Source organism: Zonotrichia albicollis, chromosome 4 (genome assembly GCF_047830755.1).
Source record: "Zonotrichia albicollis isolate bZonAlb1 chromosome 4, bZonAlb1.hap1, whole genome shotgun sequence".
Taxonomy (NCBI): domain Eukaryota; kingdom Metazoa; phylum Chordata; class Aves; order Passeriformes; family Passerellidae; genus Zonotrichia; species Zonotrichia albicollis.
Genome location: NC_133822.1, coordinates 39,328,406 through 39,355,467, shown reverse-complemented (window position 1 = coordinate 39,355,467; position 27,062 = coordinate 39,328,406). Strand labels below are relative to the sequence as shown.

Sequence of the window (27,062 nt, the reverse complement as noted above, 5' to 3'; positions counted from 1 at the left end):
TAATGTCTGCTGTGTTACTATGCAAAACTGAAATATTTACACAATGAAAAATAATCTCACAAAAATGGTTTTAAAAGCATATTCACTTCTTAAAATACCTCAACTTGCTTATATAACAGGTTAAAAAAACCTGTGCAAACTTATTACTCTGACAAGAGGAATGAAATATTAAAATGCAAATAACTACACTGTGGATAAATGTACTGAGTTTACTTGAATACTTATAGAGACCTGGAATACCAGAAATTGAGAATTCAGAGACTTGTGGATGCACTTCTTTTCATACAGTAGTTACTTTCGTATAAGAAGAGATTTCTATAACCCCCTCTCTTTTTCTCAACTACAAAAAGCTACAAACTTGGTCTATTTTTTCCCGTCTCACAAAACAGAAGCACTTCATTATTAGAGCCAACTATTACAAATATTACTACATTTCTTTTATTTGTAGCTCTTTACTACAGGATCTTTTGAAAATGAAAATGCCATTACATGTAAGCCATTTTCTCTGCATCACATTTTGTTTTTCCCCAATAAATTTTTTCAGCAACAACATACATTATTTTTAAGACAAGAGGGAAACAAAATCACTTGATTTTTTACCAAATGAGAGGAGATGAAAGAAGATTTGTTTCTGCACATTTCTATTGTTTTTATCTTCCAGTTTGGCTTTAATCTCAAACATGCCAAGAAACAAAAATATTAAATATTGTCTCAAAATGGCCAGTCACCATTTCATGAGATAAAAGAACATCACAACCAGACTCACAAAAAATGGTAAGTCATTTCTGAAACAGCAGGAATTGTTTTTCAGTGTAGGTAGTTTATTCAAGTAAAGAAAGTCATGCTCAACATCAAAGTGCTCAATCCACTCCCAGAGATTCTACCCTGAAGCTGAGGACATCTCTGGAAGCACCACTGTTTTCACACTTCTCTCCAGCACAAGAGGTAACTCTGTATTTCTGTTGGCAGACCTGAGATTTAATCAATACTGACCGGAGGGCAGTAAAGCCTTCTTGAAGCTACTCTTTTCTGTCTTACCTATCACCTCCAGCTGGGCATCCTGAGCTAACCCAAATGTTGGCAGCTACATCCCTGTTCGGTTCCCCTCAGGCTTGACCGTGTGCTTCTACTCATGTCTGCAGCAGCTTTGAACTATTTCAGCATGCTAAATAATCAAGAAACTCTCAGGCAAAGTGCATAGCTCCCTGCCAGCTTTGTGCTCCAAACAGGTTCAGTGTAAGGTCAGACAAGCTCACAGCCTGAATGCAGGGCAAGGGAGGCACAGCAGGGCAAGCCCGGGAAGCCGGCAGCCAAACTGGCTTAGGCTGACAAAGAACTGGATCGTCAGACTTTTCAAGACTTGACATCCTGGTGAACAACTTGCTAAGCTTTCAGTGATGGGAATGTATTTGAACCGTGTATATACATGACCTGTACACATACCTGGAGCAAAAGCTAAGCAGAAAACACCAGTTAAAGAGATAGACTTTGAAAAACCTATGCAATTTGGGAATTAGTTCAATCTCAGGTAGGAGAGAAGCGTTAATATATATCCCCCTGGATGATTTACATATTCTATTCACTACAGCCACCCCATTCAGGCAGAAATGTTTGGATAGAGGCCAGAAAGCTCTAATTTCTGGCAGCTGATCTTCCTGTTCTCCTTTTGCTTCTCACATCTCCTTAGGTGCAGAGCACAAAGCCTGTTAGCTTCTGCTTTGCTGCTCAACATGAGCTTCTTTGCACAACTGGAAAAATCAGCATCAATATTTTATCTACTACAGAATTTTTAAACTCTCCTTAAACAAAAAAGTGCTGTTAACAGAATGGCAGCTTTGACCAACATTTTGAAACTAAATTAAAAGAAAACAGAAGGTATGGCTCTGGTCTGGCACACTTTCTAGTTTATTAATTCATTTTCAACTTGCATATTTTAAATTTTTTAAAACATTGGCAATTGTAAAACTGCCTGTGTGCTTTTTGGGAGAGTGGTAGAACCAACATATTGTAACAAGACCTGCAAGTATTCCCTAGAGTAAAACACTATTTTCCACTACAGTAATTTCCTTCTTTTCGCCAGACTCTGCTAATGCCTCTCTTCCACTAAAGAGGGTTTCAGATTATGAAAAAAAAATAAAATATTCCATCCTATAATTTACTGCATTCCTCAGAAAATTCTGGTAGCTGTTCACAACAGCTGAGCACAAAGGAAGGCATGTCATGCTGACTTGAAGAAAGCAGCTCTGCCATCTCACTGCAGAGTAAAACCAGGAAACTGCTGGAACAAGACAGGGATGACAGGAAAAGGATCAGCACCAGTCTCTACCTCACCTTTCCAATGTAATCCCAGATCAGCACTGGGCCAATATAGTGGCTTCATGCTTTTTTTTTCTGATGGCTCAAGAACAATTCAAAAAATACCAAAAGAACAAAGAAAATATCAGTGAGCTGAGTTTTTCAATATAACTTCCTGAACACAACAGATATGACCACTATCCTATAAACTCTGTGACAAAATAGCTTTTTCCTACTCTTACCTATTAACTCTTGTGGCACAGAAACCTGTTGTAGTGCTCTCACTGTCCCACAGTGCTTGTTTAACAGGTGTATTTATAGGGACTTTAACAGAAAATGTTTACAGGGATATTGAAGTTATGAACCTCAACTCAAAGGCCTCAAGAAATACTGACCTGATTGTAACCCCAAGCTCTCCATGTGCTTGTTCTCTCCCCTCACAGCACTCATGGCTGGCACAGCTGAAGTGGTGCCTCAAACCCACCTCCACAGCCAAGAATCATTCCCAAGCATATCAAGGTGATGGGTATACAGGAAGAAGAAAGCAAAGGCAGCCTTTAGGGCTGCAATGGCTATTTGAAATGATGTCACCGAGTGTGCACTGTGCACTCAACACACACCTTTTCACACGGAGGGCAAGGGAAACAAAGCAAGTCTAGGATTTTACACAGGTACAAAAAATCCCTTACTCTGAAGCCCAGCTATCATAGAAACAAGATAAAAATATTATAGACATGGAAAATATGATCATGTGAGGTAGATGCAATTCTATTACAGAATTCCTATTCCCTCATTCTCAAAACCTCTGCGTGTGCCATTTTTGCAACAGGCCCCATGACTTTACTTCAGAGATTTGTGTGACATCCTCAGTTATAAACCAAGACCTTCAGCTGTACACTTCCATTTGGTGCTCCACAGTAGGCAATAGGCAGTACAGTCTGAGTCTCAGTACTTACTGCTGCAAAGGCCAAAATCTGTTCCAATTTATATAACCCCCCCAAATAGTAATCCCCTTTTACATAAAACAACAACCCTCCTCTCCCTGCAACCCTCATCTCAATGCAACTCCCCTGCAATGTCTTTCTTTAAAAAAACCCTGATCAACCTGAAGAGAAATGGATACTTTTTTTTTAGAATTAGAATACCTGATGTTAGTAACATTTCTTTCCCTGCATTTGTAATGTAGTAGACAATGCATGACAGCAATTGCTCTTTTTCTCCCCTCAGAAAAAAAAAAAAAAAGAGTATTAAGTGCTCAAAACCTAAACTTTTGCCATGTTATAAATAAAGTCAAACACAGTATCTATTCTCCTTAACTTTCTTAAGCTGAAGAAAGGTTCTTTTCTGTGAGAAAACCATCTCGATTTCATGGAAACTGCAGTAGGTAGTTTATAGATTTTTCCTCCTAACAATTTACAGTACAATACTTCCAAAATTCATGCTTATTTGGCTATGTTAGAATGTCAACCAAGCCAAGACTTCCTTTTTAAAACCATACATTAAAATTGCTATCTACCAGCCAGAAACCTTTAATGACACCAATATTTGAAAGATTAAAAATTATATGTACCACATCTTTGTATTACAATTCTTCTTTACCTAACTCCCTAAAATAGACAAAATGGAAGAAAGTAATTTCGACTACAAACCCAAATAAGTGAAAGAAGGAAATTATTATGTCGTATTTGTCTGTACCACCTTAATTTCTCCCAGTTTTTGCAATAATTGAAGCAACCACCTCTTGGGAAAAGCAAGCAATTATAATTAAATGCTATACAGTAACATGAAAGGGGATTCATTAGATGTGCATGAGAGGAATAAGCAGAATGTTTCCTAGTGGCTAAATAGAAAAACTGGAAACTAAAATTACATCAGTCTGACACAGTTGAAAAACCCAGTTAATTTAACTGAGAAAATGTTAAAAGAAAAGCAAGAACCTACCAGACACCTACCAATTTTGAGCCTTAACTGCTCAAGACCAGGCAGTCTGCTGACACTCGGGCAGCCTGGTCATCTAATGGCAGCAGGACACTTGCTCTCCCACTAGGGGCTGACCCTGGTGAACAGTCAAGTCTTCATCCAGTGGAGCGCTCACTTTCTGCTCCCATAAAATGCAGAGAAGACTGAAGGATGGTGAGGAGACTTGTGGGTGTGGGCAACAGCAGTTTAACAGGGAAAGCAAAAGCTGTGTGCCCTAGCAGAATGGGAAAAGGAACTGATTCACAGCTTCCTCTCTGCATGCAGGTGTCCAACGGCTTCCCGGAAAGCTGGGCTTAGCATGCACGTGGCCCAAGAAGTGCAAGACAAATGCCACAGCCACAAATGTCCTCCTTCCTCCCCCCTGCTCCAACTTTTACTGCTGAGTGCCATGGCAGATGGCACAGAAGAGCCCTTTGGCCAGCTGGGTCAGCTGCCAAGCTCAGGGGAATCAGCCTGTGTCCCTGGTGGTGCTGAGCAGCCTTTAGGGCGAGTCTGGCCTTGGTGCAGGAAGGATGGACCTGCCCGTTCCATGCCATCGCCATCTCTGCTCCCTCTCTGCCCCTGCAGCCATCCCATGCAGCCCGGCTATGGCAAACCTGCTCTTCTAAACCACATGGCTGGCTGCTGTCTTGGTGTGATACCAGGCTGCAGGGCCAGCAACAGCAGGAAACAGTAGGGAAGTAGATTTTTAAGAATTTCTTAATTGTCTTAAATCTCTGTGGAATTCAGTGAAGAAATGAGAGACTTTCTGGCCAGAGGACTTAGTTCACATGTTTTTCAATGACCAACTGAATATAATGGCTTGTTAGCACTTCCCATAGAAAAGAAAAAACGAAGAAACTTAAACCAAGATATAAAATATCTTGCTAAAATGCTGTTTAAATAAGTCAGAAGGAAACATGTAAAATTAATGGCAGGACTGAATTTTCCCTATGCTCTTTGAGACTGTCAACACTACAAAGTTAAATTACTGTTTTTAACACTAATTTTGCATCCCTTCATAAATCTTCTAAATTTTTGAAGGTAGTAAACCAGAGCAACTCCCTATGTTATCTTATATATCCTTTTTTAAATGTAACAGATCAGTAAGTGGTGTACACAGACCCTCACCTCTAAGAGAGAGAATCTGGGTACATTCCTTATAACTCTTAAGAAGCAAGGGTTTACTGGAATGCAAAACCTTAGCTTTTAGGGGCAACAAAGTACTTCAAGTAAAGCAAATAATCTTTTACAGAATTGAAACTATATTATTTTCTTGTATTTCACTTAAGATTTATTTTCCCAAATGAGGATTAATTTATGAAAAAGCTCTTGTCAATTCATAGCATTTTCTAGTTAATTCTTTTATACTTGGCTTTAGGGTCAACTTGCAACAAAATATATCAGTATTCAATAAATGTGGTACTCTACATGATCAAATGCCTATGGTTAACTGTATGTTATTTAATGAGCTGGTTTTTGATCCAGTTCCAGATTATACTCTGGAGAATATAGTCAGCCACCATTTGATTTGTTAGGGGAACTGGAATGCTTGTGGCATTTTCCTCCTCCTTCCACAACTTAAAACCACATTTTCTACCCTCATATGCAATGCTTATTCTCAGTTTTGCTTTACTACTGGTATTACTGGCAGAGAAATGCATTTGTTTTTATAATTTTTCTGAAATTATATGAGTTTCACATTTGTCCTACTCTGCTTCATATCAGATAAACATGTAAGCACTTGTGACAATAACACCACTTTGCTTTCTGTGGCGGTGAACGACCCTAACTTGTGTTTATCTTTGTCATCTATTTCTAATGCCAGCTACACCAAGTGCTCTAAGAAGAGCTACACTTTGTCCAGCCTTTTCTTTCATCTGGCTGACATCCAACTGTGTTGCTGTAACCTGATGTGGAAGTTCTGTCTACCACTGACTACTTACACTTGGGCACAAGAAAAGGAGGCAGGAATTTCATCTTAAATTCTGCAGGTTCTGTGAGCTGAGGAATTTGACATTTTATGTATGCAAACCTGTCTTCTAAATGAAAAACAAACAAACAAACAAAATACAGCCTTGCCCCCAAATTTGGCAAGTTTTTAACACATATAAGTAAATTCCAAAAATCCTTTTTTTTTTTCATTATCTCTGGTTCTCTTCTGGATGGCCTAAAATACTATTGCAAATATCAGCTTCTTCACTTGCCACCCATAGTAAAACATTCACAAGACTTTATTACTAGAATTTCGTTACTATATTCTGTTTTTCACCTCTGTCAACTTTTCCTTAGCTACTTACCCTTTTCTCCTATTTCCATAATAAAAACTTAACAGCTATTCCCTTTTATAATTGTCTGACTTGACTCATTTAATACTACATAGTGCCACACTGTGACACTTTTCAGGAAGTCTCATTCCTGACCCACAGGTAATTTTCACTTCTTTTCAACTCGGTCAAAAAAAATAAACCTATTTTTATTTGTGGAAAGAACACTGTTAACATTTTCCACTTTAAATCAGATATCATAATAAAAAAACTTACAGATTTTTTTTAATTCACCATTATTTGTTTTGGCCAAGATGCACTACACACTTCAGTTAATTTCACTGAAGTTTATAAAGATGATTCTAACTCAGGATAGACAATGTTTGAACTTTACATATTAAAACTGCTGTAAAAAGAAGCAACTTGAAACATTCACATTTTTTATGTGAAGTCTGTCTGTCTTCTGTCAAGTCATTTTGTCTTTGACTTACATGGCACCTTTAGAAAATAAACACTAATATTTATGATAAAACAGAAAAAACATCATTAAACACAAAATATACATAACCAGAAAACTGCCCCAGGGAAGGCTTTGTTGAAGTCTTCCAATTCCAATTTTCCTACACTACAAAAAGCAAAAACGAAACCCAGACTACTTTTATTTTTAACCTGTAACAAATGTGCCAATTTGCAGAGTGCTCCTTTCCTGCTCCAACAGTAAGTCAGTCTCTCTGGTACCCACTGGACTACCAGTGCTGCTAATCTTTGAACTGACAGGCCATTTCAGACTGCTAGCACACTCACAACTGCAGCAAGAGAGGGAAGATTTGTCAGAAAAACTTGAAGGGAAAACCCTGATAAACATCAGCCTCAGTTCACTCTTACTGACTGTTTCATTTAGCAAACCTAACAGCTGACTATCTCCAAAGCCAGTACTTCATTGCCTGTGGCCAGATGTTCCCAATGCTTTTGGAGGAGAAAGGGCTGGGTGTAAGAAAGTCTCATAACCAAACAAAGGAACTAATAATCCACTGATAGAAGGTTAGGAGCCAAGTAGCATGCTGTCTCTGCCAGTGAGTGACACAAACTATACTGCCAAGCTACATCATTATGTACCTTATAATCCTTATTGCTTTGGCTATTCTGTTTATTGGTGAGTTACATTTCCAGACCAATCATTATTTAAGTATGTACTTACTCTACAGCAACAGACAACTTGCTGGTCACCTCTCCCTTAAATTTTAGTTTATCTTTTAAGAGTTGATTCTGCTAAATTTCATCCATGAAATTTTGCTATAGCCTCACAAAGAAAAAAGAATTGTTGTTCTAAGTCTACAGACATCAGCCTGACAACCCAAACAATCCACCATGGATCAAATGAAAATGCTCCTGTGTAAGCATGGGTCTGAATTGGCCTTCTCACCAGCTTCAGTGAGCGCCAGTGAGACATCTCAGCTGCAACCACGGGCTGTTCACTAGTTACGCATTGTGCTTTTGTTCACTGGAGAATGCTTAATGACATCTAAAATACTGCATCATACAACCCTCTGTGCAACACAATTCAACTTCATTACATGCTTACTGTAAAAGAACCTCCAAAACCAACCAAATTTTTACACTATTTTTTCCTTGCATATTTTAACAAAGAAGGTGTATTATGTGCTACCTCACGATACACAAAGCAAACAAATTAATTTTAAGACATTAACTTGTGCTAGTAAGAATTCAAACATTCTAATATGCAACTTTTAAGCATGTACTTACTGTATCATTTTAGTATCAGATACCATGTGGAGTTTTTTCTGAAGGTTGCCTTATGAAATTTCAGTGCATTTTTGTCAAATGACAGTTAGCACAGTTGAAGCCAACTGGATCCTCTACAGAATTATGACATACAACAAGACTGCTAGAGGCAAAAATAAATATATAAAAAACCAATCCTAAACCAGAGAACATATTTGTAAAAAACTATTATTTGGTTACAGTCTGTAGACCTTCAAGATCTTTAAGAAAAACACCAGCATACACATGCACCAAAAGTAACCTATAGCATCCTTGCAGCACACTATTTTAGCACCTTTATAAATAGGCTTCAATTACTGTAACCAAAAAGACTATTTTAACAGTTGGGATGAGTTATCTATACTGGTCTTCCTTATATGTATATAAAGCCATCATCATTCCCCCACACAACTGACAGGTTTAGCTATAATTTCATTATGATGCATAAAGTGCATTTTTTCTGCATTAGCAGCATGATTTATATCTGAATATTAGATTTTCCTTTATACTTGAATGTTGTTACAGTTACAATTTTACTGAAAACATTAAATCACAATTATTCAATTACTTTTCTGCTAAATTTGACGAAAGGATCATCAAAGAATTTTTCTATTAACAGCAATAATGAAAATACAATCTTAAGATCCATCTCCAAAGGATCACTGCTAGATTTCCCATCAGAAATCCATACTGATTTTATCAAGTCAGCTGAAATGCAGCACAATTTAAGAAAGCATCAATTTTGAGTACTGAATCAAGGGGCTCTTTTACATTTGGGACAGAATTGACCCCAAATACGGTGGAATTCCTTCATCATTGAAATCAAAAGGTCTTTTTCCAGATATGCTAATTGAGTACAGAAAGCACTTTCAGGGACTTTATCATGAGATGGAGCCCACAGGCCATTTCAGACTCAGAAGAAATACCAGTGACCACAATGACAATGCATGTTCTCTGCCTCCTGCCCAACATAAACACAGCTTGTCAGACTGGATTTTGACATGCCAGGCAAAGACAGGGAACCCAGCCTCGTCTGTGAAATATTATTATTACAAATTCTAGGGTTAAATCTCTGCTTTGGGACTCGGTGTCACATTTCCCCAGCACATCTACTATCATCAATCAACAAAGCAAGGACTTTACCACCAGCAGCTGAAGAACGTTATTGCCAATATCTACAGTAGCTATGGCCCTCAAATAAGAATGTTAAATAAATATGAATAATATAAAAATTAAAAGTATAGAAACTAGTATTGCAAGCAGATATCTTTGTTTTTATTTATTTTAGCACCATGAAAAACTTAGGAAATGTGCTAAGCATCTTTTCATTAGTATTTGCAACAATTAGTATTTTTGAAGGCACATAATTAGAATTACAGGTCAATAGGTTCTTTTAAGCAGGCAAAAATATGAATTCTGAACACTTTCTTTTTCAAGATACTTTTAGTGTATTTACTGTATATTAGTGTACAGTACTTCTCACATTAAGTGAGAATTTTCATTTCATGGATATGCTGCTTAGGCTACCAATGAGCTGAAAAAACCTGCTCTTTCACACATTTTTCAAAAAAACCACAGGCTGCTATTTTATTTACTTCATCTCTCCCATTACTTTTGAAGAGAAGGGTTTAAACTGTTCAGCACAAGTACAGTGTTCACAAACTGCATTCCAGGAGCTTCTATTCACATCCAATGAAACCAAACAAAACAAATACGTGTCAGAAAACCAGTTTTGAAAAATATGAGAAAGGAGAAATGAAAATCAAATGTGAGCCATTAACTTTCCTTTCAGCAAGTATATAAATACACATGAAATTTGTGACAGATTATACCAGAAACACTTGAAAATTATTCTTCTGGGGTTTTTTGGTTGGTTTCTCCTTTGGGTTGTTTTTTTTTGGGGAGGGGGAATTCTTTGTTTTCTTATTATTTTATTGCATCAGAAAGCTTGTCACTTAGAAGTGAACTTAGAGAATATCAGGAAGAATGGAAGAATGTAAAAAATAATAACAACTATATAGATACCATGTCTGATTTTGTTTGCCTGCTAAATTGCCACCTATCAAGATACCACTGTGTAGCACCAGCCTCAATATAAACCCCGCTCAAATTCAGGGTCTACGGCTGTGTGACTCAGCAGCAGGTGCTGGGCAGGAACACAAGATAATAAAGCAAGCTCTGCCTCACTTACTACTACACCTTCCTGATTTCTAAACATGGGTTTCTGTATGTTTTCATCAGTTTCTGTAATATAGTAACAAGAGAAACTGCCCCAAAAGGAAAAAAGGCAGTGTAGGTCACCGACTTGTAAAAAAAACAAGGCCAAGAGGAAGGAAAAAGACAATACACCACTGCAAAAACACAAACCTGGACCTTTAAAACAGCTCTGTGTAATATTAATTACTAACACCAGCATTTACATCATCAACAATGCTTTAAGTACCAAAAGGTAAGTCCCATGAAAAAGTAGCTAGTTAAAAATAAACCAACATCTTGAATATGAAAATGGGAAATCTGACCTTCCTGGATTAAAGTGCGGCTGGAGTACAGAGTATGAAACTGCACCCCATTACTGACTTTTCATCTGATGCATTTCTGTGATTATGAGAGATGTGTTTCATAGATGACTGAACACATCCAATGTCATACTAGACTACTCCTAAATGGAACTTAAAGGAAACCCAAGACATCAAGACACAAAACCAAAAAAGCAGGTATTCTATCCTTATAGAAAGAACATTGCCTAGGGCAGTAACTTTTCTAAAGAAGTATTTGCAAGTGGAATCCAAGAATTTTAGCACCAGAATGACAAAGGTTCTCAACAGAAGGTCAAAAAAAGTGTTAATTGCTGATAACAAAGGCAGTTACCCTTTAAAAAGTCTCGTAAAAGGCATGTTGAAGTCATCTGTTACCTAAGCTGAAATTCTTTTACTTGTTGTAGCGACAGTGTTCTGTAGAAGAAATGAGTCTGCCAATCAAATAGATCAAAAGGAGGTCCATCACATTAATCAAAACCATACTAGTAATTTAGAATATGCACTTGGGTTTTTGAAGGGAGCTTCTGAAATCACCAAGGGTCACAGAAATATGAAAGTGGGAGTTGATAAAAAGGGTAATGCATTTTCTAGTGTAACCTTGAAAAAGGTTGAGAAAAATGATACAAGCATGACTGAATGGAGATAGTGCAGTGACCACTGAAAATCAAAAGAAGCCTTGATTGTATTCAGCTTCAATTTTTTTTCTGTCTAGTACTGAAATCTTCTGGTAGGTGCTCATGTGCTTAGATTCACAGAAGTGACAATCAGAAAAAAAGCTACTGCTTTCTCAGGAGTCAGAGAGAAGCAAGTTCAACAAAAGCCAGTAAATGTGGCACAGACAGTTCTGCAGCTGCCAAGCACAGAAGGAAGGGGGAAGGAAGAAACTTTGCTCAGAGAAGGCTGCAAGTAGTAATGCCTGCTTGGTCTACAAGGAAGCCACCTGGATGGCAGGATAGCCTGAGCATTCAGCCCTAGCTATCTTAGATAAAGTGGCTTCTTCCTTCCAAAACTAAGGGCAGAAGAAAATCCTGCACTGCCCATGACCAAAAGCCTGGGTCAATACTGCATCCAGCTTGCTGTTCTAGCATTTAAACAATTGAATGGAGCTGAGAGTGCCCCATTTGCACATGAGAATGGAAACCTACAAATCACATTCTAATCTGAAGCCTATCAACAAATTCTTAACACTTTTATCAGCTGAAATATCAATTAATTTTGTGTATTTTTCTTAGGAGAAGGTACACGTGCCCAGGTGGACCAAGAACATGTTGAGTTACTCAGGATGTGTGTCAAGGCCCCCAAAGCAGTTATACCCTGGTAAAGAGTGAAGCTCAAAAAAACCTTGCTTTTCATCTACATTCTTACTTTTGGAAGGTGACCATCACAACACACACCTGCCTATGGCACCAATTTGTAGCCTTTGTATTTCCTTCTGTTCCGTTACAAGTACTAACCGTGCAGCTAATCCTCTCAGGGGAGAATTATCCCCTATAGCAATGTGGTAGGAGCAGTCTGATCTGGAACACACTTCTGTCACTAATGTGACAGTCAGATGGATAAGAACTGTTTCTCAGGATAAAATATCTGGGAAACAGGCTGGTGAACAGTGGGTTATGGCCCTTCGCCAGTTCACATGCTAAGACAGCTAACAGACCTTGGACTTCTGGGAAAGGGAAACAGATGTTTCAATTTGCACAGACTGTTTCTCCTTATTTTTTATCCACCACAGCTCTTAATGACGCACTCACTGTCCACTGCATAGGCACAGGGCCCCCAATGAACACTTACAGCTTATAACATAAATTTATATTAATGCATTACCTCTTTATTTATATTAATGCGTTACATCTTTTCTAGCAAAATCAAACTGAAAATGCTTTAAGCTATAGTTCCATGGTCTGGAGAAATGTTTCTCATTGCATGGTGAAAACATCTGCACTTTAATATAGAGATATATGTGTAGACATTCTTAAGCTACACCACTGACACTTCAAAAAAATTATTCCATCCATTTTGTTTGATAAACAGTCCTACCGACTAAGTACATAATCATTCATATTAGCAGAAGAGTAGAAGTCATTTAATTAAAACCTAACAGCTGTTTGAAGCCAAACTCTTCACACAATAGAGCCTCACACCTACTGTCAGCATGGTTCCTGCCTGAACGAGTGGCAGGAAGGAGAAAGAAAAAGAAAAAGCAGCTGCTTTACCAACAATTTGCAGTCTGTGGATTACAAGCAAAATAAACTTTATCTAGGCAACACAATGAGACTCTGGTATTTTCTCTTTGTCTTCTAAGCACATGATAACAAGGAACAATCATTATTAAAAACCCAATCTCGAACCACAACTGCAGCGTTGTTGAATTCAGAAGCAACCACATTATCACCTCCCTGTCATGCTGGCCTAAATTATAACTGATGGGGGAATGGGGGGGTGGATATAACAGACTGAAAGCTGCTATTTCCATGGCTGCTATTGTGCATGGGAAGTTTTCACCCCAGCAGACTTTTCACTGCAGAGCAGGGCTCTTTCTCATTTCACAACCACCACTTCGTATTCAAAATGTTTCATACTTAGGTTACCTTGCAGTATGATGATTTCCTATCTAAAGCAGGACAAGTTAAGGTTATGAAATTTCCACTTTCAATTGCTATGGAAATTCTGCTTAACAAATATGTTCTTCATTTCTCTCTCTACTGTTTATTTTGTATTTCTCTATATGAAAATTTTGGAAAGATCAAGTTTTATTTCCCAACAGAATCTTTCATATATTCTGCAGCAGAGAATACGTCTGCTCTTTGACATTTTATTTGTAGCTATGCATTACTTAGGATGGGCAGTGCAGTGGGGATGGGCACTAAAAATCAGAAAGTGTATTCTAATGGACAAAATGCGTCAGGAATAATAATTTTTTTTTTGGCTAATTAGCACTTTGAGTACAGTACGCAATTTTCAGCAAGCATTTAAGAAAACTTGGTTGGATTGCTAATTTTCAGAATCCTAGAGGAAGTTCAAGCTGAGCATAAAAAATTTGGTTATATATACAAAACTCCTGTTACTAAAAAGGATGTGTCCGAGTTTCAACTTTACCTGATTAGTTACCTTCAAAATGAATTAGGACTTCTGTCAATTCAGCAGAAAGAACCAAACATATATAACCAAGAAATTACAAAATCACTATAAATACAGCAAATATTGGTCAAATTAAGCACAAGAAAGGACACAGCCATAGTGTGACAGGCACATTCATCTTAGTGAGGAGGAAGAAGGAATATTGCTTTATCGTGTCACCCAACTGTGTATGTTTAATCAAATACCTTCCACAATGGATTTCAGCTGGAGCTAATGACCTCAGCAGACTGCAGCAAAAACATTCTGTCACACATGTACTAATTCAGTCCGATCTGTAATGTACAGCATACAGCTATAACTCATCCTAAATGGCTATAAAGGGAGGATGTCCTCAGGCTACCCAATGTCTAGAGACACCAGATCGCCACCAGCCATCAAAATAAAACTGAATAATAGAAACTTACTTCACAACACAGATTGCTTCTTTTTCTTTATATAATCACATTGCTACTACTGAATCAGCAAGCTCCACCGCACAAATCCCACAAGGCATACAGGCACAACTCCTTACAAGAGTAATGAAACCTTGCTTTGGTTCCCCCACAGGTCAAGGAAGTAAGTGATCCCATTCCACAAGGAGCAAAATGAGTAAAACTGGATCTTCTGTGGATTTATACCTTGCAACTGAACTCATATATGGATATTGTGGTTTTTAACTAGCCGTGGATACATTAAAAATGTCTCCCAATGTAAAGCTTTTTTCACAGAAATTAATAGAGAATTAGAATCTGAGATTTCTAGCAATCTGTCAAAACTGACAGAAAATGACCCATGGGATAAATAGAAGGAGGAAAATACAGGCAGACAATGTAATCACTTAAAGCCTTTTCACTTAGGAAATGAGAAAGTTGACTTGAAAAGATTATCATTAGAAAGGTATTTTAACCAAAGCTATGAGATTGTTGCATTTTTCTCCCTTTGGAATGCACAAACAGGTGCAAGTCCAACTTAATCTGCTACAAAGTACTTCTAAAAAGCAAACTTAAGTCCACCAAAAGCATCTCTTATTCTTAAAATTCAGAAGTGAGATTGTTTGCACTCATCAGCATGGAATCTTACCGGAAAAGTCACTGTATCAATACTACAGTGGTTTGAGGGAAACATTACAATTCTTACAGAATGTACATGAATAGATGCCAAAAAACCATTTGTTCTCTCTCTCATTGACTGAGCAAGCCAATGAAGAAGTAATGCTAATTTCAACAGTCAGAAGCAAGCATTTGGAATTTGGTAGAAAGTGAGAAAATCAGCATTGCATATACAAAAGTTAAAAGCTTCCTAAAACCTCTTACACAGTAATACTAGAATTGTTTTACAATTGAAGAGGCAAATGAAAAGATGCTTTTACTTGAAAAAAAAAAGCCTTCTGAAAAATTACACAGGAATTTCCTGACCTTTACTATTCCTGAGATCTTTAGTAATTTCTTTTGGAGGTCTAGAATTCCAATACAAAAGAGAACCCTTTAATGGTTCTTAGCCCTCTCCTCTGGAAGACCTGATGGATTTCCATTTCAGTTTGTTAATTTCATCATGAATCATTAATTTCTTTTTTTCTTTCCTGTTCTAAATATGCATTTCAAAATGGAGAAGAAACAGACAATGGACAACAAGCAAATAATCCTTTTAAGTAATTTCCTTGATTTTTAGTTTCTCCAACATACATACATTCTGATAAGCAGGTTTTCACAATGACTTTTTTCCTTAATTGAAGTATCCTGCACAAACCAGTAAACCCACCTTTGCTCTCCCAAGTAAACTTCAGCAAGCAAAGCCAGGAAAACAAAGGTCTTAGATCAAATAACAGAAATTTTAAAAATTGAATACAAAACCTCCCAGGTGCAAGAAACTATTAAATAATTAATACAACTAATTCACACATTTTTGAAATCATATCTGTGTTATATACTTGGAGCCTTGGAATTCCAAGCATAATGGAATGCCTCACAAAAACAATTTTTTGGCATGGATACTCTACTGTAACTTATACAAATCAGTTTCTCAATCCAGTATTTGATATGAACTTTGAATGAAGATTCAAAATCTTACAGCTATGCTTATTGCAATGTATACCGAAAACAGCAACTACAAAATTCTACATGTTTCTGTAACAAAGACATCATTATAACTGCAACTTTTATACACTCCAGAAAAAGGGAAGTGCTCTGTTTTAGTTCACCAAGGGAAATGACAACAAAGCAAGCACAAGGGTGGCTAGTATTCATAATGAGAGCCATAAATAAAGGAAATTATGTGCACAGTTATTCATAAGGTACTTTTCCTCCTTTTGTTTACCATCCTGTAAAGTTCCGTTCATGAAAAAAAAACAGGAAGAGAGGAAAAGGCTGAAGCAGTCAAGACCATCGCTGCTGCTGTACCATTACTTTTGCAAAGACTAGAAAAACAGCGTTAAGTGAAAAGTGTCTAAACCATGTATCGTCTTGAATACATTCAGTGGCTTGCACACAATGCAATAAAAAGCTATTCAAATGCTGCACTTAAGAAATTCCTCCCAAAACTTCAGGTTTCAAAACATATTTAGATTTTCAAAATTAACAGCTCATAAACAGTGCAAGATAACCATTGCTCTGTGTGATAAATGGAGATAAATTTAAATAGTATGAAAATAATGCTCTCTGCATGAAATATATATATGGCAGAATGGTCGGTTAAAGTTAATTGAAAAGACAACCAGTTATAACAAACAATTAAAGCAACTCCCAACTCTCTTGTCAGTTGAAATGATCCTTATATGAAAAGTGAATTACCTCCATTGAGATTCGTCTGTGTATCCGGTTTCTGAGACAAACTCCTGTGGGAGACTGAACCTCATCAGATGACGTTCCAGAAGCTTGATCACTTTCCCCATCCGATCCCATTTTCAAATTTTCATGAACAATATCTTAAAAATAATCCAAATAATTGAAAATAGTTAAACAGCAATGCCTCAAATAGCTCTTTTGTACAGATGGAAAATAATTGAATCATTACTGTGCACTGAGTTACAGCAAGGTCAAAGACTCATCACAGCCATGGCAGACTTGATACACACTTCTTATGACTCAGTAATAACCACAAAATGAACAGGATTACTTTATAGGAAGTCTATGCAAACTTACTTGAACTGCAGCAAAACCCAATTTTCCAAAACGAAAGACAGACATTCCAATCCCAGCTGTAATTCCAAAAAGCCAACTCCCCCTCCCACCTTCAGTTCCTAAAATTCCTCAGTACCACTTCTCCTTTAGCTGCTTTTGCATATACAATGTTGCTGAGAATAATTAACATTTTTAAATCAGACTAACTAATGCTGGTTACCTAAATATATCTTCAGAAACTTTAAAGTCCTACCAAGAGGTACAGCAGTATTTTCAGAAATGGCAAATACAGAAGCTTCAAACAGAAAATCCCCTGGCATCCATGTGTGAAGTCAGGGGATGTATTATAACCATCTAAATCAAGGTCCACAACATACAAGTGCATTCAGTAGAAGACCTGACTTTTAAGAGACATTAAGTGAAATCTGTGACCTTATGGAGGAATTTATCTAACTGCTTGAGTTATGTGATGCAGGACCTTCATGTCACCTGAAATTGTTAATTTTTACACAATCCTTAAGATTCCTGTGCATAAAAGCTTATGTATATGGTATGAACACATACATATATACATTGCTTTTACAAACCAAAGGGTTTTTCAGACTTTGGAGACAAACACTGTAATGAACAAAAGAAAATCAAGGCAGTGTCATTATAGCATAAAGAGCCAAATGATTTGCAAAAGGACACATGGGAAAGTGGCCATACAACTAATTCACTATGAGTAATGCTCCATCATCAACTTTGAAATAACTGAACGGCAAAATTACTTCAGAAATTAAATACCTATATATATAAAGTAGGTGCTTCAAAAGACACCAGTTTCCCTGCTGTCTCCTGATCCTTGTTAGAAATCATTATCTTCAACAAGGTGTAAAAGAACCTGAGGAACAACTAAAAATCCCAGAACTCTAAATGATAGTATTAGCTAAATACACAGAGATCAATTCAGCCTTAACACCAACACACCTGGAAGTATTTAACATTTGCAAAGCAGTACAGCCAATTAAAAAAGCCCTCAAAAACAAAAAGAGAAACTGCAAGTTCTATCACCATCAACAAGCAAGAAAATTGGATTTTCTGGGGAAAAAAGCACCACTAGGGCTATGTTTCATTATCTGCACATCTTCTAAAATATTTTTTATCTAGCTTGGCTCACACAGAGTCATGCACACTTCAAAGGAACAAATTCTTCCTCAGTACAAACAATTTCCTTTTATGGAAAACAGAATGGATATAAAAAGAAAGATTAATTTGTAAGTTATTAGCAACACATATTTTAACTCAGAATACTGTAATTAAACACAAACAAAGCATGCATCTCATGCACAAAGCAAATTTTCCAGCAGTGATGCAGATTTATATTGTCTTTCTATCAAAAATCCACACTGAATCAGAATTTTCCCTGCAAGTCATGCTCAGATTTGAACTAAATGAAAAAAACCCAAACCTGCACTCCTTATACAATGAGCAATCTTCTGATTTCAAACAAGCTAAATACTTATCAGTGCTTCTAAAAACATGGCAATCCGAGCCACAGAAAAACAGTTTCAGAAAGTGGTTCCTAAAGATCAGCCATAGTTTTCAAGCTAAGCAGAAAAAACGTGACTCTCTTCTGCTAAGCCTCTAAGAAATGTTTTCTCTGTAGTGACTTGACAGCTGTCTTTTTAAAAATCTCTAACAAACTGTGGAAAATTAATTTTATTAATATAAAAGTATTATTTAAAACCTACTTGCAGCAAAGCTGTTATGCCAGCACTGTTATATCTGGTATAACAGCACACTCAGCATACTGTTTCTTTAATAAAACTCTCCTTTAAAATACTTTTCTGAGAGGTCATGTAATCCAATTTAGCAATTGCAGCTCTTTAGAATCTGTTAACAAAATGAAGTGTAACAGCAACTGACAACTGTTCCCCAGTCTGTTGATCCCCATGTTAAAACAAGCCCACTGGTTGGGACCCAAAGTCTACTGTCTTCATGGAAGCTAGGCAAGACACAGTTATCTTGGCAATCTCACAAAATAAAAACTGACAAAATTAAAGTAGTACTGTGTTTTAAGCCACGGTGCAATTACATAATTTCTTTTTTAAAGAGACTGATTTATACTTTAAAGAGACATAATTACTTTAAATAAAGTAATTATGGGACGGATACTATCGTATTTGTCACATTTAATTCATAAAAGCATTTTTATTATGAATTTACAAGTAAAAAAAGAGAATTGGAGATGCAATGCTCAGAACTACATAGAGCACCCTAGTTGACCAAGATAATTCTTCTACTAAGAAGATCAACTGTGTGATAACATACAACTAAGCACCTTTTCAAGAACTAGTACTACAAACCCATATACCTGGCTACAGATAATGTAGCTGCAAGGAAATTCTGTTCTTTGTATATCAGGAATGTGAAGACAAAGAGGGTCTGTACCATCAAGTCTAAAAACGCAGTATTTCAGACTTATTTAAGACGATGTTTTGAATACCACTGTGGTATGACTAATTCTGGTAAGTCTGGATAAGCTACATACCCAGAACCAAGAAGGTTTATGCAGGATACTGGCTGGAGCAAGCAAAAATGTATCATTAAGCACATGCATTTCCAATAGGCTACATACCCAACTACTCCTATCTATAAGGGTTTGCAGATGTTTTAATTATTTTCTAAACAGATATAATTTTAAGCTTTTTAAAAATAACTTGACTGTGCTGTCATCTGATATAAATGCATCCTTTTATTTGATTCAATTAAAAAGGCATTAGTAGAGCCTTATGTTCATTATTTTAATGGCATAAACCCCAGACTAAGGCATTAACCCAAACATTTTAATCATTTTTACACAGGTGCACAATGATGCTTTAAATAAGCAATGATGAAAACCATTAAAATATTTCTCTAATTTCTCTAAGCCTTTCTATAGACAAGTTTACCTGCATGAAAGCTTGCTTGCATAGTCTTCAGAGGTTTTAATCATTCAATAATGTATTGAATTGATTTCGTTGCAATACCAAGCCATTCTCTTACATAGATTATTTATTTTAATGTACTCCACATATCTCATTAAATATCTAGAATGGCCATGTAATGAAAAGCTAGGTGCAGATGACTACAGTATAACAGGGAAACTACAGAAGTACATTTAAAGGAAAAGGCTGTCCTCATTTCTGCTGTGAGGAACATGCTACAGAAGGAATTAATACAGGGAACCTGCGGTGCAGCAAATGAGAACTCCTCCAAGTGAGCCATAACCAAAGTCACTAATTAGGACTGAGTCAGACGGCATGATCTTTCCACCTTACTTCAAATTATTACAAAAATAATCGTGTGACTTGCATAACGGATTTCTTCCATGGTGCACTTTTCCAAAGCTTATTTTTCTATGAAGTGGCTACACTGTACGATTAATTTCAGTGATAATTCAAATTGAGGAAGACCATAGTGAGAAATTGCCTTTGCCATTACCATTACTGAACTATGGAATGCTGTACGGAAACATCATTCCTTTCAAATAATATTTATGACAAAATTAAATAAAACTTCTCCATAACTGTATCAACACAACTGGCAAAAGCAAGGATTAACTCTCTCCTGGCTGTTACTGCAGTTCACCAGCACGGCCAACTTCAGTTAACTCTGCACATTCCAGGAGCCTCTCCAGAGGTGATGTTAATATAAATATGGAACAAAGACAGCTGGATTCCTTCTGCATTCAGCCAGGTCAGGTCCAAAAAAAGTTTACTACCTCTGGCTTCATCATGGACTGCAGCAGCTAAATGTTTCCAGAGGTACAAGACTGTAGAAGCTGTACAGATGTAACTGAACTAAAAAAATCTATCAGTTAAACCCTCATTGAATAGTTTCACAATCTGGTCTGAAAATCACTTCTATTATTTAAAATCATTCTGGTAACTGAATACTGAAATTTAAAATTGCTAAAAAATTTTCTTAAAAAGGCATAGCTCAAAAATTTTTCCTTTACACAGCATCTTACAAAACATAAAGCTAACAGAGAATTTCCAAGTAGAAATTATTTTTAAAGTGTTTTGGCATTTTACACATTATCACAACTGCAGAAACTCAAGTTCAACGCTCAAAAAGCAAATGAAACTCCAAAATCCTCCTGGGCTTCTCAGTCAATTTTTATAGTGATAATCTCATTCAAACATGGGCAACATGAAGATGCACTTGTGGCAGGTCTCAATTTAATCTGGTTTTCTTTAACGAAATAACCATCCTTTACCTCACATGATTTTGTATTTCAAGGATACCTTTCTGATACCACTTTTCTACCTACAAAATAGAGGAAAAACTGTAAAGAAAAGAGGGTTGATGAAGAAAGCAAAGGAAAGTCTCATGCAGTGTAGCATATTTGACTATTTTGTTTCTGATGTAATTATCCCAACAGGGAAAACCTCAGCTTCCTGATGAGTAATAGCCATTGTCATATGGCAGGAACAAAATAAAGAAAGATGTGAAAAGGAGCAAAAAGAGGAATTATGATTGCATATACCTGTACCTCTGTCTTTTACCACTAGATAACATGCACAACTAGCTTGTATTTCCACCTAATAAGGAGTTTAAAAAAAGGCATTATCATATCCAAAGCAGAAAGATGTGTTTAACATAGACATACTGAGCAACCAGGCCCAGTGGAAAGTGTCCCTGCCCACTGCAGAGAGGTTGGAACTAGGTGATCCTTTGAGGTCCCTTCCAACCCAAACCTTTCTGGGATTCCATTATACACTCTGTACATACATCTATTCCATACTACTTTAAAAAATTAGAAATTCTTGTTAAGGGCAACACAAGTGAGAGAGTACAGGCACCTCTGTACTAAAACACATCCTTGCTGCTCCTGTACTTAGTTTACGTGTATCTAGTTTGACAAATAATCCATAAAGACTTCATATTCAGATAAAAACAGATTCCTCTAACTACACAATTTTTTTTAACTCTCTTTGTTAAATTCTTGGCAACTTAATTACTGGTTTGGCAAAAAGGAAAAAGCAAATACTGTTTACAGGACCTGCGTGAAATCAGAAACTGATAGAGTAGTCAAACCATGCACACTAAAATCCATTTTCTTGTGTGATAGCAGCAACTGCTAGAGTAAAGTCAACAGGATATATATCTTTTTTCAGTTGGAATGATAACTCAAGCAGTAAAACGGGATTTTTTGAACATGATGAGTGGTATTACACCAAAGGAGGATATAAAGGGTTTGACTACTATCTTGAAAATTCATAGCTTAATCTCAAACCTCAAAATCTCAAATCTCAAATCTCAAACATCAGTTTATCACACTTCTAAAGGAGGGCAGGAGATTGCAAAATAATAAAAACTCTAATTAAGCTGTGACTTGCTCTCATTTTCTAGCATCAATTAATTAAGCATAATTTAAAATAACATAAAAACAGGATAAAACATTAATGGTGACTGGAGGCACCAATCTGACAAATTACTTGAAGAAAAAAAAAATCATAACTTATTTGCATCACAGAAGCACAAATAGCTCAGGACAACAATAAAAAGGTAATTACAACTGAGTTGCCTGAATTTGTTAATGAAAACACCATTTTTTTCTCCAGAACAATGAGATGTAATACAGCAGTTCTTTTTAAAATTCCACATATAGGATGATTATCCTCTGTTTTTTTTCATAGTACATTTATTGTACTTCTTGCCAATGCTTAACTGAGGTGGATACATGGGTTCTTTTCAAAGTATTAAGAAAGAATATTTTGTTACTTTTGCAACTTTTAAAGTTGTAAAAAATTCATGGGTGTTTTCTCTGTGCTCTTCTAATTGCTTTCTTCCTGAAAATCTTAACAGACATTCAGTGCCTCAAGAACAAATTTCTCGAACTCCAGAAACAATTACTGCATACTCTGATATTTACTAAAGCAGTGAGAGTATCTGTACCTCTTGCTATGAATCAATACCAACATTATTTTTCACAGAAAAAGTATTTGAAACAAACAATGCAGGAAATTACCTAATCTGCTCCCATTTCTGGGCATTGCCATGAAAGAGCCGAGGCTGCCCCCGATGACGCTGTGTGGTCTCCGCAAAGGGGGCTTCTTGAAAGACCCCGTGTACTGGTGGAGAAATGAGTGCATGCTGTGAGACGTTGGAGGCCTGCCATTCTTCACAATAGGCTCTACAGTTCACAAGGATCAAAATATTCATTGCCACAAGTAAGGAGGATTGTCAGGAACATGCCAGAAGAAAAAAAAAGAAAGAAGAAAAGAGTTAGTAAACAGGAAATCACCAGCCTGGTAAAATTATCTTTCATGCTAACAGCAGACCACCATACTATGGCCATTTCTCTATTGACACACAAGTACAAAACATGGCATTAAGTGTTACTCAAACTTCATTTTACTAAATCCTGTCACTCTGCTGCTGGACAAGTAAATGCCCTGAACATACAGTCTTAGAATGTCAATAAAACCAGAACACTGTAATTATTTTCTTCTGTCTTACTGCACAATGCTTCATCTTTACTTTTAAACAGGACAGCTGTTAGATCAACTATGATGAGCAAATTCAATTATAAGCCTTCAAAAATATTCTCCCCTTCGAAATTCTTGTGGGTGACTAATACCAAAGCCTTGCCACTGCAGATCTTTAGAAGAAACCATACCTGTCTACACCTCCCAGAGTTGTCATGCCACAATTAAAGTTATTACCTTCCAGGGTATCAAAAAAATTAGGCATTCAATTTTTTATTTATTTTGGCTTTCTACTGGTTTGTGTTTCAGATGGTTCACAGAGATTTTTTATAAAAAAGTTATTATCATTGATAAGCACTTTCTAAAAGAATAAAGTGTTAGAAATTTTAAAATCTCATTTACAAGTGTGAGCAGTATCTGGGTATTCGTGTTCCCTCAGCAACCTGACTCCTCACACACGGAGTAGCCCTCAAGGATAGACATGGTCCTAGAAGCAGGCTAACTCTGAAAACATGAGGGGTTTTTTTACCCCCAAAAGAAGTAGAACAGATGCCCACTTGCATTGACTGTCACGACAGTGGACTTAGCAGAGCCACCAATGAAGTCATTCATACAAGAAAATAAAGATGAAATACTCTCACTTCAGAAACGAGATCAGAGTCATCTGGCAGCTACATGCAAGCACTCTCCCTATACTAGGAAAAAGAACAGAAGCTATGCCCAAAGAACAGTTGAGATTCAAGTAATTTTGTTTTTCCATCATTTGATTGTTTTTAACATTACAGATTCATGTTTGGTATTACTCAGAAGACAGAAAAGGCAGCAGCCACACACTGAGCAAGCACAGTGTGAGAGTTACTGAATGGAGCAGCACCCACTGGAGCCACTGCTTCCAGGGTGTGCTCAGAGCTTCACTCATGCCTCTTGGGACAGGGAGCAGTCTGGGATGCTATTTCATCACTCCACCTTATATACCCACATGCAGGGATCCCAAAATCTTCCTTTACCTTCCAAAAAAAGGGGAGTAAGAATAATATAGCTAGGAGAAGTATTTTATGGAAAGCAGAATTTCAATGGTAAAGGAAAGGAAGAGCAACAAATGCCAAATAACCTATGGAAAACAGGATCCTGAAGGGAACACCCTCTCTCCCCACATACACAAAAACCTTCTAGATATATTATTATGATTAGTCTAAAGCAGAGACAGGAGTACACAAACACAATTACCCAAGGACAGGTCAATGACCCTAAGAAATAATTATACAAGGAATTTTTGCATATAAACATGAACAACACAGTGAGACAAAAAAAATCAAAAAACATTAACTCATCTGCTACAGGGAAAAAAATAAAACCCCTGGGGGAAAAATATGCTGCAGACCAAAAACAGAAAGGACATGTCAGCACTGTTACAAATCTGCCTGCATCCTTTCATTAGCATCCTTCATAAACACAGTGCTGGAGTGGCTGAACATGAGGAAAAATACACCACACATCTGTGTATACGTCTGTAAAGCATGATCAGGGTCTTCAAACCCCTGCATACCTCTGTCCCAAACGCTCATTTCTGTTCTAATCACTTGCATCACCCTTTTGACTTAAGAGCGGTACCAGCTTCATTGTTGCATGCCTTTAACAGCAGATTTATCCTAGGGCAGCAGGCAGCAAATTCCCCACCAATTTTTAACACAATCTATTACTACCATGGCAGGACACAGGCTCACATTCAGCACAACTACTGCTTTTGCTAAGTTAACAAAAGCTTTTTGCTTTCCAACTTTCTTGCTAATTTGATTTGAATTTGATTAAGTTTCTAGTCTAAACACCTCACACTGAGTTTAGATGCAGTGGTGAACAAATGAATAGTTCCTTGCATGTTATGGCTTTTGTCTACTCATGCTAAAAGCAATCTACCTTCATGAACTGTGCAGTATGCAAAAGAGCCCAGAATTTATGAATTCACTGAATGTCTGCATAGAGATGGAGTTTTATGTTCATTACTAACATAGTGTGATGCACAGAGATAATTGAAAAAATCTGTGTTCCTCATGACACTGATAAATTTGTATCTATTTTACAGTTAAAAACAAAATTCTTAAAATACCCTAACATATACAAGTTCAGCTCAAATACAGGGACAAATACACATCATATTAACAAATAAATTTATATTAAAATGAAAGATAAATGGTTAATATCATAAGATCCAATTAAACAGAAATAACTTTTGTCACCATATGAAACTATTACTTTCCTTTACTGTCTTAAGTACTGTACTAAATTGTGGAGCCCATTATAAAACTTTGCAACAATAATTTAGGTCAAATAGTAGGACAGGCACTGGCAGACAATGAAGTGAAGGTTACAGAAACACTCACATGACACTGTATTTCTGACTAAGACAAGTACTAATACTGCTAGTTTATAAGTGGGGGTTTAAAATCCTGATACATGTTAATTTACAAAAAAAGGAGGGATTGTACAGCATATGATGGTATAACGTGGGCTTGCATTTTGGAAAGTATATTTGTTATAAACAATTCAGTGTGCACTGCCCTATGCTAGGAGCTTCTGAAGAAACAGTTGCATGAATTCTGCATTATGCTACCTCATCCCTGCAAATGTGACAGTAACAGCCAAGAGTTGGAGCAAATATTGAAAATGATCAAGAAAACCTTTGCCGGAAATTAATTTACAAGACTGCTTATTACAGTTTTCATGCATTTAGGAAATACAAGAATTTTAAAAAGTGCTTTTAAAAAAACTATTCAACTCCCTCTCTCTCCAAAGTCTCACAAGTACTTCTTTTGAAGTTACATTTTCATTTAATTCACATCCATTTTTTTCATAATTATTAATATGGTGAATCACTATATTTAAAGTACAACATGGCAGTTCTAAGATGCAAGTTTAGTCAAGTGTCTGGCCTTGAATAAAATGTGTCTAAACTGTAAAAGTTATATGCATTTACTACCTATATCTACAGAAACTGCTTATAATTTATTTCTGGGATTATAGGTTTGATTAGTCTTTAAAAAATGTTTCCCCTATATAAAACTCATAAACATACCTTACTTTAGTGTCACTCTACTTGGTAAATATAACTCAGTAGCCATGTGCTGCTGTTGGTTTAATACTCAGCTATAGGCTAAATGAATGGTGGAAATTAAAAGGTCAGTAAAAAACCACTAAAAATTCACTGTGTGGATCTACTGCATTTTGAGATCATGCCCACATCTCGTACTCCTCTCTCATGTAGATTACAACAACAGAAGCACGACACAACCCACAGACTCACTGAAGGGCTGAAGAGGGCACCTGGGAATCTGCTGCATCCACCACCTCCTTCAGCACAAGAGTGAAAAAGCCAGCCATGGCAGGTTGCATACTGCACACAAAATGATTCTTCTGCGGAAACTCCTTGCACAGGATGATAAAACTACCCAAACTTGCAAGAGTCAAAGGAGACTGAACAAGCAATCTGCTCAGGGTTACTAACCACACAGAGACTTGCCTAGTTCAGTAAGTCTCTGA

The 27,062-nt window shown here is 36.8% G+C and overlaps 1 protein-coding gene across 4 annotated transcripts in view; it reads right to left on the bottom strand.

Moving 5' to 3' along the window:
• Window positions 1–27,062, bottom strand: part of CDK17 (cyclin dependent kinase 17) — a 91,763-nt gene that overhangs the window by 18,278 nt on the left and 46,423 nt on the right. For all 4 annotated transcript variants that reach the window (XM_074539593.1, XM_074539592.1, XM_074539594.1 and 1 more), the window contains 2 exons: window positions 23,069–23,233; window positions 16,741–16,874 (listed from right to left, as the gene is read on the bottom strand). In XM_074539593.1, coding sequence (XP_074395694.1) covers window positions 16,741–16,874; window positions 23,069–23,233 — 299 coding nt within the window. The remainder of the gene's footprint in view (window positions 1–16,740; window positions 16,875–23,068; window positions 23,234–27,062) is intronic.